This window comes from Sapajus apella, unplaced genomic scaffold, assembly GCF_009761245.1.
Source record: "Sapajus apella isolate SASKATOON/1434 unplaced genomic scaffold, GSC_monkey_1.0 scaffold106, whole genome shotgun sequence".
NCBI lineage: Eukaryota > Metazoa > Chordata > Mammalia > Primates > Cebidae > Sapajus > Sapajus apella.
Genome location: NW_022437046.1, coordinates 3,828,246 through 3,841,833, shown reverse-complemented (window position 1 = coordinate 3,841,833; position 13,588 = coordinate 3,828,246). Strand labels below are relative to the sequence as shown.

The window sequence follows — 13,588 nt, the reverse complement described above, 5'->3', positions numbered from 1 at the left end:
GATTGCACCACTGCACTCCAGCCTTGGTGACAGAGAGAGACCCTGTCTCTAAAATATAAAAATTTTAAAAAGAAGAAATTTTACAAACGCCAATAAAAGGAAAGACAGACTGCTAACTTGGAAGACGTAAAAATGTAAAGCTTCTGTAAATTTGAATTCGTGATATTTTTCTCATTAAAAAAAAAAAATCCTGTGCTGAGGCAGGGAACATAGAATATGAATCTGGAACATCGTGGTGCCATAAAGAATTCACAAAATGATGAGGGTTATTTGAAAGAACATAGGAACCAACCTCAATACAACCTGATGTATTTTTCTTAAAAAATAAAATAAGGCCTAAACCACAGACCAACTCAGTAGCAGTAAGCCCAAATAATGGGTCTTAAAATACTATTTTGTCCCCAAAGGAACCAGGGATCCATGGGAAAATGGCTAATTTTGGGTACAGAGAAGAAAATGTATAAGATTAGCCTAGAATATATTGTCTTAACAAAAGCAACAAAGCAATAAAAGACTATTTCAGGTCATGTCAAAAGAAGATCAGAGTCAATTTGAAGGTGATCCCACTGGCCAAATATGGAAAAATTTGAACATCAAAAAGAACAAGGACTGCAAAGAAAGTTCATGTTGACATATGGAGAAAAAAGTCACTTTGGTCACCTAAAAGCAGCTTTGTATTCTGCCTCTCCTGTACAAACCGTATTTCAGGGCAACTAAATAGCTGATGGGGAAAAGTTATCCTTTATAAAACAATTAACTGACAAATGCCAAATGAATGATAGAATTTTATCATTTTGTAACCTTTAATGACATAATTAATCTAGACAGCAATTATCAATAGCTACTAAAAGCTACACGCTCACTGCTCACCTTTTCTTCCCTTCCTCCTTTCCCACCACATTATGGTGCTCCCTACATCTCTCACATATACTATTGCCCTCAGATCCTGGTCTCAGAGCCTTCCTCTGGGAGAACCCAAGCAAAGACCCTATGCCAGGTGACAAGAACAACAAAACAGTAGTGAGTTAAGGATTTAACTTAAGAATGTAGAAAAAGAACAACAGAATAAATCCCAAAAAGGCAGAAAAGGAAATGATGAAAATAAGAACAGAAATAAATGAAACAAGAAGCAAAGTACAATAGAGGGGATTGACAAAAGCAAATATTAGTTATTTGGCAAACCTAATAAAATGGGCAAACCCTCTGGCAAGACTCATTTTTAAAAGTTATAAACAATATTAATGAAAAGGAGAACATAAACAGGGATAAAACAGAGATCAGAAATAATAAAATAATATTATACAAACTTTATTAAGTTTGAAAATCTGGTTAAAGTTAATATAGTTTTAGAAAAAGTTACCAAACTAAGATATGGAAAATGTGAAGTCTTACAACTATTTAAAAATCTATTCACAAAGATAACACAACTATCACAATTATTCCAATCTTGTATTTCCTTCATTAATAGAGGGAATCTAAATTGGACAGTCACTTTGGAGGAAAATTTAGAAATACCTAGGAAAGCAAAAATGTATATCATCTCCCACCAAGGAATCCCACTACCTGTATTAGATGTATCCATACAAGAATGTTCAAAGCATCAAGTGTTTAATAGTGAAAAATTCATTAATAGGGTAAATAAACTGTCATGTTTAACAGTATGCAGCAGTGAAACAGAATAAATTGTAGCTATAGGCATCAATCTAAATTATCTTCACAAACACAATATTGAACAAAAAAGCAAGTTGCACAGTACAGAGAGAATGGTACTTGTGCAGATTTACCATAGCAGGCCTAACATGCTATCCTTAGAAATGCCTGCTTGCAGGTTGGCCTTTTTTGACTGGTGTCTGGAAACTTGGCTCTCAAAGTGTTCCCAGTCACCAGTTGTTCCCAGTCACCAGTTAACTGAAAAGGGTAGTTGACTATGCAGACTGTTTGAATGCATTATGATTTATGTTGGATACCTGCTTGCTTTCTAGGAGTTTGGAAAGCATGATTTATGCTGAATACCTGCTTGCTTTCTAGGAGTCTTTATTATGTGCTAGGAAGATGGTGCCCACATAACCAAACCTCAATAAACTGTGGGTACTCTCTAATGGGCTCCCTGGACAGAAACATTGAACACATGTTGCTGCATTTTTGTTGTGGGGCAAAATGGGCTCTTTGCAACCCCTCATGGGAAGAAGAGCATAAGGAAGCCTGTAAATGGATTCCTCCAGACTCTGCCAGTGTCCTTTTCCCCTATGATCCAGATATGTATTCTTATTACATCGGAGAATAAGTCTTAGTCATAGTAATATATATGCTGAGTCCTGTGGGTCCTCCTAGCAAATCTCTGAACATAGGGGTGGTTTGGGAGACACTCAATCAAAAACCACATATAAAGTTTAAAAACAGGTAAAACAATAACCATATATATTGTATAAGAGCTCCCAAGAAGGTAAAAATAAAATTAAAAAATAATCATATGTCTCTCTATATCTGTATATATTCATATATAATGGACACATATGTATAAAGAAAATGTGTAGGAATAATAAATACTAAATTCCAGGTGGTAATTACTTCTAAGTAAGATGTGATTAAGGATACCCAGACGACTTCAATTGTATTGGTAACATTTTTTTTTTTAATAGCAGTAGGTTCACAAGTATTCATCTTATTATTCTGTAAGCCTTATTTGTCTGAAATATTTCCTTTATAAAAACTGGGCCACTCAAGTCCTGGGGTTCATCAGACCTCTCCAAGCTCACAATCACCAACTCTGTGGATCTCAAATTTTATAGACCCAAAGCTAATACCAAATCTTTCTCAATTCTTTGAGGTAAATTCAGATGGTCTCATCTTATGCCTGAGACAATGAAGTTAAGGAGCAATTTCTATATTTAGAGGTAGAGAATCCTGGCTCCAGTCCTCTTTTTCCACTTCCTAGCTGAATGATCTTGGCAACTTGCTTAACTTCTGTGCCTCAGGTTCCTCATCTGTAAAATGGCCCAACTCCTCATTCATGGCTCAAACAGGTTTCACTTCCTGTGTGAGGACCTTCCAGACCTCCATACTAGAACAAATACTCCTCTTCAAGCCCCCTTAGCACTTTGCACCTCCTTCTATTATGTTCGGATTGTCTGAGTGTCTGACACTCTCACCACACTATGAACAACTAAAGCAAGGGGATCAGGACTGCCTGGCGCAGGTGTTAGCAGAGCAGAATTATGTAAAAGTTTGAAGGAAGAGGGATGCAGAAAGGTATTGAGAAGTAATATGATCAAGTAAGATGGCACAGGAGTATTGGGGGAACTTCCTGTGACAGAAGTTAGGGAGCTTCCAAGATATGGAACAGGCAGAGGTAGGAGTGAGGCTGTCAAGAATTGTGGAGGGTGTCAGATTTTTATCTTACCTGCAAGCTAACAAGGTAGCCTGCTTGTTACTACCTGTAAAAAGGATAGTTTACTTACAGCAATAGCAGTAGCCAGAGTACCAGCATTTGTGCCAGTTCTGAGCCCCAGTTCCCATAGGATGACACAAAGAGAGCCAGGTGATACCTGCACATGCAATAGAATGCATTAAAGGAGAGGAACTTTGAGCTTAGGAATCTTCAATAATGGGCAGTGAGCATGTGCACCCTTTGCTCTGATACCTTCTAAAGTTGTTTGCTATAAAAACATTACTGGACAAATAGTCTGGAACAAAGATAGTCAGTACCTCTCTTTGCAGAATATCCCAGAAATGCTAGAGACCAAGGAAGAATTGTCTCCCAATGATATGCATCTTTCATTCTACACCATCTCGGCTTTTGATGAATTCTCCCATGAGTACGCCACTCCACCTGTCACTCTGATTAAACTGACAGAAACTGGAACCAAGTCAATTCAAAGTATTTTATAGCATTTAATTAAAGATACTATCAACAGAACTTCATGTAACAGGATGACACCAATCAATATTGACTTCAGCCATATGCAAGGGTCTGTATCCAACCAGGCAGGAAAAAAATCAACAATCATAAGCCACTAGGATCTACCTTAGAAAGCCAAGTGGCATTCTCAAGTTTCTGTACTGAACTTGTACTCGGTCAGAGATATTAATCCAATCACGGTGGGATTTATTAGTGATTGCACTGACTCCACTTTGGCCCACGAAGAATAAGAGCAATTCTATCACTCATAACCACCCTGGCCAATGAGTTGAGACTGACTTAAATGCCTCCTGAATAACTGAGATTACAGGTGTCTGCCACCATACCTGGCTAATTTTTTTGTAGTTTTTAGTAAAGATGGGGTTTCACCGTCTTCACCAGGCTGGTCTTGAACTCCTGACCTCATGATCCACTCGCCTCGGCCTCCCAAAGTGCTGGGATTACAGGCATGAGCCACTTCACCCGGCCTGAGGTGCCCATCTTTTTAAAGGTCACTCTTGGAGTACTCAGGCTATTTCACCTTGGTGACTGCAAAGTCCACATAGCTGGTTATAATGGGAAATGGCCTGAATACTACAGGAGTGACCAAATTTTCAACTACAGCTGTGTTTTTTTTTTTTTTTTTCCTTTTCCTCTTGGGCTTTTGCTTCTTTTAGACAACATCTCTACATTGCAGTAGTCCCTAAATGGGAGACTTACAAACTTTCCTAGTTCAATTAAATGCATATTGATATCAACAACACACTTGATGCTAAAGCCATAAAACAGCAGTATGTTAAAGGTTTAGAGGCTCAATCCACAGGTCACTTTAATTTTCTTTTCCCATGCAAACTTTGCTCCAGACCTACCAGTGGAATGCAGGTACTTTTTCTCCCCTATGGGAACCCAAACCAAGCAGTTTAAGACAGGTATGTTAGAGATCACAGCCAAGAAATGATGTTATTTCTGCAGCCAAAAGTGTGAGAGGTGGTGGAGGGAGGAGGTGGAAGAGGCTAGCCTGCAGGAGACAGTTGTTACTGGGAAGTAATCTCACTTTGACTCCTTGCCCCAGAACAGTGTTGCCTCTTCCTTCAAGTATCTGATGGCTCTGACAAGCACCCCCAGGGCTCAGGGCTTTTGTGTGTGTGTGTGGTGTGGTGTGGTGTGGTGTGTGTGTGTGTATGTGTGTGTGTGTGTCACTGCTCTCCTGCATGCTATTGTAGATCTGCCCCATGGTTTCTGGGATTTTTGACCATCTTTATGTGCAGAGTTCCCTGTCCCCAAGGGGCCAAGTAGGATGGTGATTTGGATGCCTATATTGAACAGAGCTATAAAAGGGGCATTCCACCCCTCCCCAAAGTTGCCCAATATACACAGCTTTCTTTCCTTAAAGCTATAGAGGTATCAGAAGTTCGAGTTGACTAATAATACTGTCGAAGGTGACCCACTGGAGAAATTACTGGGAGAGGCAATCAATCTGCCATAAGCCCTGAGTGCTCCTGCATGTATGTTCTTGCTTCATATGAATTTAAGACCATAACCATTCTTCTTGGACTGTACCTGTGTTCTGTTGGCAGTAAGCTACCTTGAAATGAGCAGGTTTGCCTATTGCTCACTGTAAGTTTTGAGCACCCCACCCCCACCACCAAGCTTGGGGTCTGCATGTGTAGGCATTCATCTAGGCCTACCCTGTGGCACTTTTGGGGGTGTAGGCCATAAGAATGGCTTTGTGTCAGTCAGCAAGGCCGTATATTTACTTTCCATTCAAGTGACTCAACGAACGGCTAATGTTTTAGTCCATTCAAAGTTCTACATCCTTATTGCTGCCATCATTTATTTCATCTTTGGGAAATCATTCATCAGCCATGGCTGGAACCATGAACTTGCCGCCTCATTGTCAAAACATCCTTTCTGCCTCCTGCCCAGAGACTGGGCAACAACCTAAGTACAATTTGGGCAGCATGTTTCAATCCTACCTTTTGCTGCTTAGCCTCAACGTATTCTCAGGTAGAACAATGATGGATTATCTCCTCCTCCCTCACTTGGGAATATCTGATTTGCTACCAGATCCCAGGGAATTTCTCATATCCCCTAATCCAGCCCATGAAAGGCCTTTGTCCTTTCTATTCTAGAAAACCATGATGGTCAGGATTTCACATCTGTGACTTTTAATCCTACTTGTAAGCTAACCAGCTAGCTTGCTATGCTTTCATGGATGCTGGCAGAAGACATGAGATTCCTAGCTCAGAGACAAACAACTTTATTACTTATGATAACAGCCAGCAACATGAGCATGTTTGTACCAGTTGCCCATAACCTACACCTGCAAAAGTGCCACAGGGTAGGCCTAGATGGATGCCTACATATGCAGACCCCAAGCTTGTGGGGGGGGGGGCAGTGCTCAAAACTTTCAGTGAGCAATGGGCAAACTTCCTCATTTCAAGGTAGCTTACTTCCAACAGAACACCGAGGTACATACAGCCCAAGGTAGCTTACTCCCAACAGAACACTGAGGTGCAGCTTCAGTCACATGAAGCAAGAACCTACATGCAGGAACATTCAGGGCTCATAGGGGATTGCCTCTCCCAGCAGTTTCTCTTTCTCCAGTGGGTCATCTTCACCAGTATTCTCAACCAACTCTGGGGTACTCAATCCTCATCAATTGCTTCTCAGAACAGTCTGTCACAAGGAAATCCCTCTGAAATGGCTAAATCTCTTTTATAGCAGCGAAGAAAAATCTGAGACCTTTCCTGTTGTGTCTGCATGGGTCTAACACTGGCATGATAGACTGTAGGAGGGGTTGACTATAAGACAGCCCAACAGTTGCCATTCTTTCTTAACAAGCATCATGTACCCTGATTCCCTCTATGTCCAAGTGAATAAGCCAAAGTTCCAACAATTCACCTGGTTTCTGTCCATAGGAGTAGGGAATTTCCCTTCTTTCAAGCTCATGTAAGTACATGCCTCTGTGACTATTACCTGAAAGGAGGAAGAACCTGCTGCCTATATAGGAAGAATGTTAGTAGCAACAGTTAAAATGAGGCAGACCTGAGGCTGAATGCCAGATTAGGGGGGAAGTACTTCTTTCTAGAGGAGGGTAAGCAAAAACCAGGACATAGTTTTGGCAACTGTCTTTGAATCTGTTCCAGTACTCTGGAACCACCTCCCCAGTTCCCTATTAACAAACTGATGTATGTATGCATTTAAAACATTATTCTGAGAAGGGGACCGTAGACAACACCAGAATGCTTTCAGGGCAGGTTAATAACAAAAAAGGCTGTCAGTGGTGACAGAATATATTCTAAAAGTCTAAATTAACATGATATTAACAGTTTTCTCTGATGATTTCCACCACGGAGAAAAGGTGTGGGGTATGGTGGGGCTAGCCAGGAGTGGATAAGGTAGAGAGTTAGTGAAAGATAGGGCTCTAAGCTGGGGAGGAACTTGTGTCCAGAGAAAAACACAACTTATGTGTATGCAAAGGGACTTTGCATCTTCTTCCATTCACTGAAGTGTTCTGAAGCAGATTGTTTCCATACCTACATAAAAGCACAACAAATATTAAATACACATTAGCAGCTGAAATTCGCAAATAATGAAAAATATTAGGATCTTTTTCCACTGTCCTCAGTGGCCCTCTGTGTTCTAGAAAGAAGTCCATCTGAGGTAAGTGTGAGGAACTGAGAACTTCACTCATGATGTGATGGGTGTCAGGGCTTCCTGGCGGCAAGGGTGTTGCAGACCTACTAGAGGGTACAGAGCAGGACAGGGTTGAAGTAGCTACTCAGCAGACGCATGTGTCAGAAGCTGGCCAGGGGTGCGCTGCAGCTCTACAAAGTGTGTCCATGATGACACTTGAGCCTACAGAGGGTATTTTTTGTTCCTGTGATGAGACACTCCTAACATGCCACAAGTGCAAAGACAGGGGACCAATTGCAACATGTAGCTGGGCTGACAGCCCACTTCCTCAACTAATCTAAATTGCTTCAACTGGTTTCTGGAGTCAGGGAAAAACTTTAAAAGAGATTCATGTAGTCAAGAAGTCTCAAGTGGGGTTTATAGACAGATTTTAGGGATATGGCATCCAACATTCTTCATAATCATAAAGGATGTTTTATATTTTCCAGAGTAAGGAGTCTTCATAATCTCAAAAGAACACATTCTCTAAAACTTTTTTAAACAAGAGACTTCACCCTAGAAAAGGAATGGGATGTGTTCAAGGTCACAAATTAGAAAAAAGTGGTCAACAACCCAGATTTCTTGTCTCTCATTTGAGGACCTATTTTCTTCTCTACTCTTTAAACACACTCCTTCCTGGAATACTGAAAAACTTATCAATAGGGTAATAAATTAAAAACATTTATACTATGGAATATTATGTAGCTATTAAAAATGAGTCTGACCTATATATGTGTGTGTGTGTGTGTGTGTGTGTGTATATATATATATATGCGTTATCAGCCCAGCTACTTATTGCAATTGGTCCTCTGCCTTTGCACTTGTGGCATTTTAGGACAGTTTCTTTTATATACACCTCTTTTGGAATAGAGTTTCACTCTTGTTGCCCAGGCTGGAGTGCAGTGGCCTGATCTCAGCTCACTGCAACCTCTGCCTCCCAAGTTCAAGCCATTCTCCTGCCTCAGCCTCCCGAGTGGTTGGGATTACAGGCATCCACCACCATGCCCTGCTAATTTTTTGTATTTTTAGTAGAATGGGGTTTCACATATTGGCCAGGCTGGTCTCAAACTTCTGACCTCAGGTGATTCACCTGTCTTGGCCTCCCAAAGTGCTAGGATTACAGGTGTGAGCCACTGCGCCTGGCCTCAGACTCATTTTTAATAGCTGCATTACAGACACACACAGACAGGGAAAATGCCTAAGATACATTAAGTTTAAAACACAAATTACAAGGACATATATCAGCATAATTCAATTTTTGTTTAAAAAAAGCATATGTAGAGATACATGTTTACATGTACATGTAAAGAAAAAGGCATACTGAGGGAACTCTAAGGTATCATCATGGAGAGGGTTACTCACTGTCTCTATCTGCAAGCCTTGAGAGCCTTGCATCTAACAGTACAGTTGGCCCTCTATATCTACAGATTTAACCAATCATGGATTAAAAATATATTTTAAAAAATAATAAAAAAATAACTAAAAAAACCAATACAGTATAACTATTTACATAGCATTTACATTGTATTAAGTATTTTAAGTAATCCAGAGGTGATTAAAAGTATATGGGAGGATGTGTGTAGGTTATATGCAAATACTACACTATCTTATATAAGGGACTTGAGCATCCTTGGATTTTGGTATGCTTGGGGATGCTGGAACCAATCTCTCACAAATACCGAGATGACTGCAACTCCTCCATTGTAACAATACAATTATCTGGTTATGCTTTCAAAAACTTTAAGAAGCTCAAGGATTAGGATTATCACCTTGTGGGAGGACTGCAGGAGAAAGGAGGAGGAAACTGGAAGCTCAGAGAGAATTCCGCGACTTACCCAAGGTTTATAGGAATGAACAGTACAGAATTCAAGGCTTTAACTTTCTGTCCAGTATTGCTCACAATTCCCTACTGTGTGGTGCTAGATAGGACAATCTTCCCAAGACAAACAGGAAATGTGATAAGGGCAATTCCTTACAAACTGAATATAGTGTTGGGTACTAGGCTTAGCTGGAATTGAATTTTTGTTAAGGCTGTAGGGAAATATTACTGAAGGTCAAAAGATCTTGGCAAGCACCCAGGTCTTCTCTGAACATACTGGGAAAATACTGCAAAAGCTGCTGTTTTGTCTCTGCAGGACCACAAACTAGGAAGTCAGACTCCCCAGGTTTGAATCCCAGTTCTATCACTAGCTATGTGACAATTATTTAACTTTTGTATCTCAGTTTCCTCGTGTGTAAAATGGGGATAATAACAGTACCTACCTCTTAAGATTGCTGTGAGCATTACTGAGTTAACACGTGTAAAGTACTTGGAGCACTTTCTGGCACAAAGTAGGGAATGTTGTTATTATTGTTATCACTGGAAAGTTAAGACTTCCTCAGCTACAGGGGCCTCTGACAAGCAAAATAGCCTAAAAACAAAAGAAACTTATAGTAGAAAGACGTTAACACTTGCTGCTCTGTTCTTTCCATCAAGACTATGACTCCATTTTTTTTTCCACATCTTCCTTCCTTTTATTGAAAAAAATTTTAGAAAATGGCAGTTAATAAAAGGCACAAACAAATCAACAGGGATATACTAGTGGAAAACACAATATAAAACTAAAATGCCATTGGCTTCTTTAATTGGTTAAGAGCACAAAATGTAACAGGCAGATCTGTTTCAAACAAATTAAAAAGCTTTGTGTTTTTTAAATTCTCCCCAAATCAGATATATACACACCCACAAAAATAGTGTGTGAAGGAAAGCTGTCATACACAAGAAGTTGTACCCTGAATTCTTCAAGGAAACACATGTTGAAATAGGAATTAACAGTCAGCAACAGATCAATAATTTTTTAAAATTGAGTCTTAATATGCTACACAGCCCAAAGCTATACTATATAAAGTACTGCTACGCACAAAGGAAGGTCTGTACAGCTTTTAGCAAAACTGCTTTCCCAAAAAAAGCAAATTAAAATAATGCAATAGCAGACCAAGGAGACTACAGCTAGACATCAGAACTACAACTTCTCATATCTGTGTCAGAAAATCTTATTTATCCAGAATAGACTAAAATTTCAGAACAAAACAGGGACTTTTTAAACATTTCTTACTTTACCCATTTTAAGTTCTTTTTATCACCCCCACCCCCAAAACCAGTAATTTAGCAAGATCCAGCAGAAAGAGGGCTACTTTTAGAATTGGCTATTTTATTTTTCTTTCTGTGGCAAGACTGTCATGGAGCCTGGATATTTCAGGCTCATATGCATCCATGACCAGTGTCCCACTGTGGTCAAAAAACTTAGCAATGGACTTGGTGAACTCGGCTTCCCGCTGCTGCTTTGTTCTCCCACTGATGAACGTCAGCTTCAAGGTGTACTTGTCATCAAACCTAAACATGGGGGCAAAGATAACAAATCAAAATCCAAACATAGAGATTCAACCAGTAACAACACAGCACCAGTGTTTCCGAAGTAAAGGAGTAAGTTGGGCACAGGTGATATAGGGATCACACACATCCTTTAAAAACAAAAACAAAAACAAAATCCCAGGGCTCCTAACTCTTCAAGATTCTAGTTCTGATTCTAAGGTGTTGACATATCCTCCCTGGTTTAATTACTGTGTAACTCCTTTACCTTGTTGTAGACTTTTAAGCCATGTGGACCATCTTCTCTCATCTCTGGACTTTGCGTCTGCCGTGCTAGACAGGTCTTCCTAGGAGACTCTTCTCCCCATTTCACCTGACAAGTTCCTATTTGTTAAGACTATACTCGAGCATAAACTTTTCTGGGAAAGCCTCACAGTCTGGGTCAGATGTGTCTCCTCTGTCTTCCATAGCACCAGCAATCAATATTCAACTCAAATACTGACCTCCTATCATATGCCAGGTCTAATAATAGGCTCCTATGGTATCAACAAAATTATCTGTTGACATGATGTGTACTTGTGTTCTTCACTAGACTGGGAGTTGGTTTGTTGTGGTTTTTTTTTTCTTTGTTTCTGGTGCTTGAATTAGGATTATCTACGAGATTCTTGAGCAAAGATTTTTGTCTTAATTGTTTTGTCCTCTTAGCTGGGTTTCTAGTAGGCAATCGAATTTTTGTAAATAAAGAGCCCTTGCTTTCAAGGATGCTCTCCAATCCCAGGCTGCCTAGTCCTTGCACTCTGTAATCAACCTAGCTCCAGGTTCTACTCTGATCCCAGGCCAGGGATGCCAACTGCTTTACTAAATGAACTCCAGAGATTCCTTAGCTATACTTTAAGGTACCCTGAAGGTCACTACTATGTCCATCCATTCAAGAGGGTTTAATGACACCAGCTACTGGTAGGCTGACATCCCCCCACCCTGTTTCCATTTATTAGTACATATTCGGTGGATTGTCAAGCTAACATTATCTTTAGATGAAGTAGTTTCTTGAGCCTCTATTTCTGCATGTTTAAAATGGGAGAACTTCCACCTGCTTTTAGGATTACTGTCAGGACGAAACCAGTGCCTACCATTAACTAGTGCTCAAAAAAATCACAGCTCCTCAATAATTGTTGGTCTAGGCAGTAACTTCCAACTTGGAGAGCTAATAGTAAAGGTCCTTTAACTATTTTCAACACCTCAAAAGATTTTCTCAAGTTCTGACCAACTGCTGCTAATTATTATCACTGTAATTAGTCTTCTGTGCCCAGTTTTATTGGCAGTTACATGGCTTTGGTGGCAGTCCATGATCTGATGAGTTGTGACCTGATACATTTTAGAAATATTCTTTAATTCAGATATTTATTGAGCCTACCTATATGTGTCAGGCAGTTTTAGATGGTAAAGATATTCGGCAGTGAATATAATACAAAAGTCTGGCTTTTGGGTCTTTCATTTTAGCGTGTGTGATGGAACAGACAGTATAAAAAAATAAGGTGTTCTTTTAAATAAGTGGGCAGAAAAGCCTTCACTAAGCAGATGTTTGAGCAGAGCCAAGAAAGGTGAGAGAACAAGCTTTCTGGAAAAAGAATGTTCCAGGTAGAAGGTGTAAAAGGCCCTAAGGCAAGAACATGCCTGAAACGTCTAAAGAACAGAAAGGGGGCTGATGTGAACAAAATCAAGTGGAAGATGATGAGAGCCATAGGAGATGCAAACCTATATTTGCATAGGTATGCGTGGAGTGCAGAGAACAATTACGTATGGACTTCCAAGCCATCCTTAGGATTTCGGCGATTTCTTTGAGAGAGTTTTGAGCAAAAGACTGAGCTGATGTGACTTATGTTTCAAAAGGATCACTTTGCTTGCTGTCCTGGGAATAGACTATGGATGGGGAGAGGGCTGCAGAAGTCCATTACAACATCATTACAGTAACGTAAGTGACAGAGGATGGTAGCAGTGGAGATGGTAAATGGTCAGACAATATATTTAGATGATAGAGCTAACAGGATTTGCTGACTAAAAGGACTGAAAAAGAGGAGTCAAAATGACTCCAGAGTTTGGTAAGGACAGCACTGCCATCAACTGAAGTGGGGAAAACTGAGGGAAGAGCAGGTTTGGATGAGGGAGAGATGAGTTACATTTTGGATATGTTGACTTTGAGATGCCTATTAGGATCTAACATCAAATAGAATGCCGGAATGTATTTAGAGTTCAGCGAAGAGGTCAAGGATGAAAATACAAATTTAGAGATTTTCATCATATAGAGAAGAGGGGCCAGAACAAGCCCTGGTGACATTTCAAATGTAAAGAAATGGGAGATGAAGAATCACAAAGGAGACGTGAGAAACAGATATTAAGGCAAAAAGAAAATTTGAAGCGTGTGGTATCCAAGAACCCTAGTTAAAAAAAAAAGTATTACAAGGTAAGGGTAATTAGCTGTGTCAAATGCTGCTGATAGGTCAAATAAGAGGAGAAAACAGAAGACAAGAACAGATCTAGGCGATAACACAAGAGGAAAAGGAGGGCAGAGAAATGAGGAAACTGTGTGAGGAGCAGAAGGGGAAAGAAAACCTTTTTTTTTTTTTTTTCAGTTGGGAGAAATTACAGTATATTTGTATGTCGGA

The 13,588-nt window shown here is 39.9% G+C and overlaps 1 protein-coding gene across 1 annotated transcript in view; it reads right to left on the bottom strand.

The window, feature by feature from the left end:
• Nucleotides 1–10,172: 10,172 nt before the first annotated feature.
• Nucleotides 10,173–13,588, bottom strand: part of SPCS2 (signal peptidase complex subunit 2) — a 28,588-nt gene continuing 25,172 nt past the window's right edge. Inside the window, exon 5 of the mRNA XM_032259072.1 lies at nt 10,173–10,949. Within this exon, the coding sequence (XP_032114963.1) occupies nt 10,763–10,949 (187 nt within the window). The 3' untranslated portion in view covers nt 10,173–10,762. The remainder of the gene's footprint in view (nt 10,950–13,588) is intronic.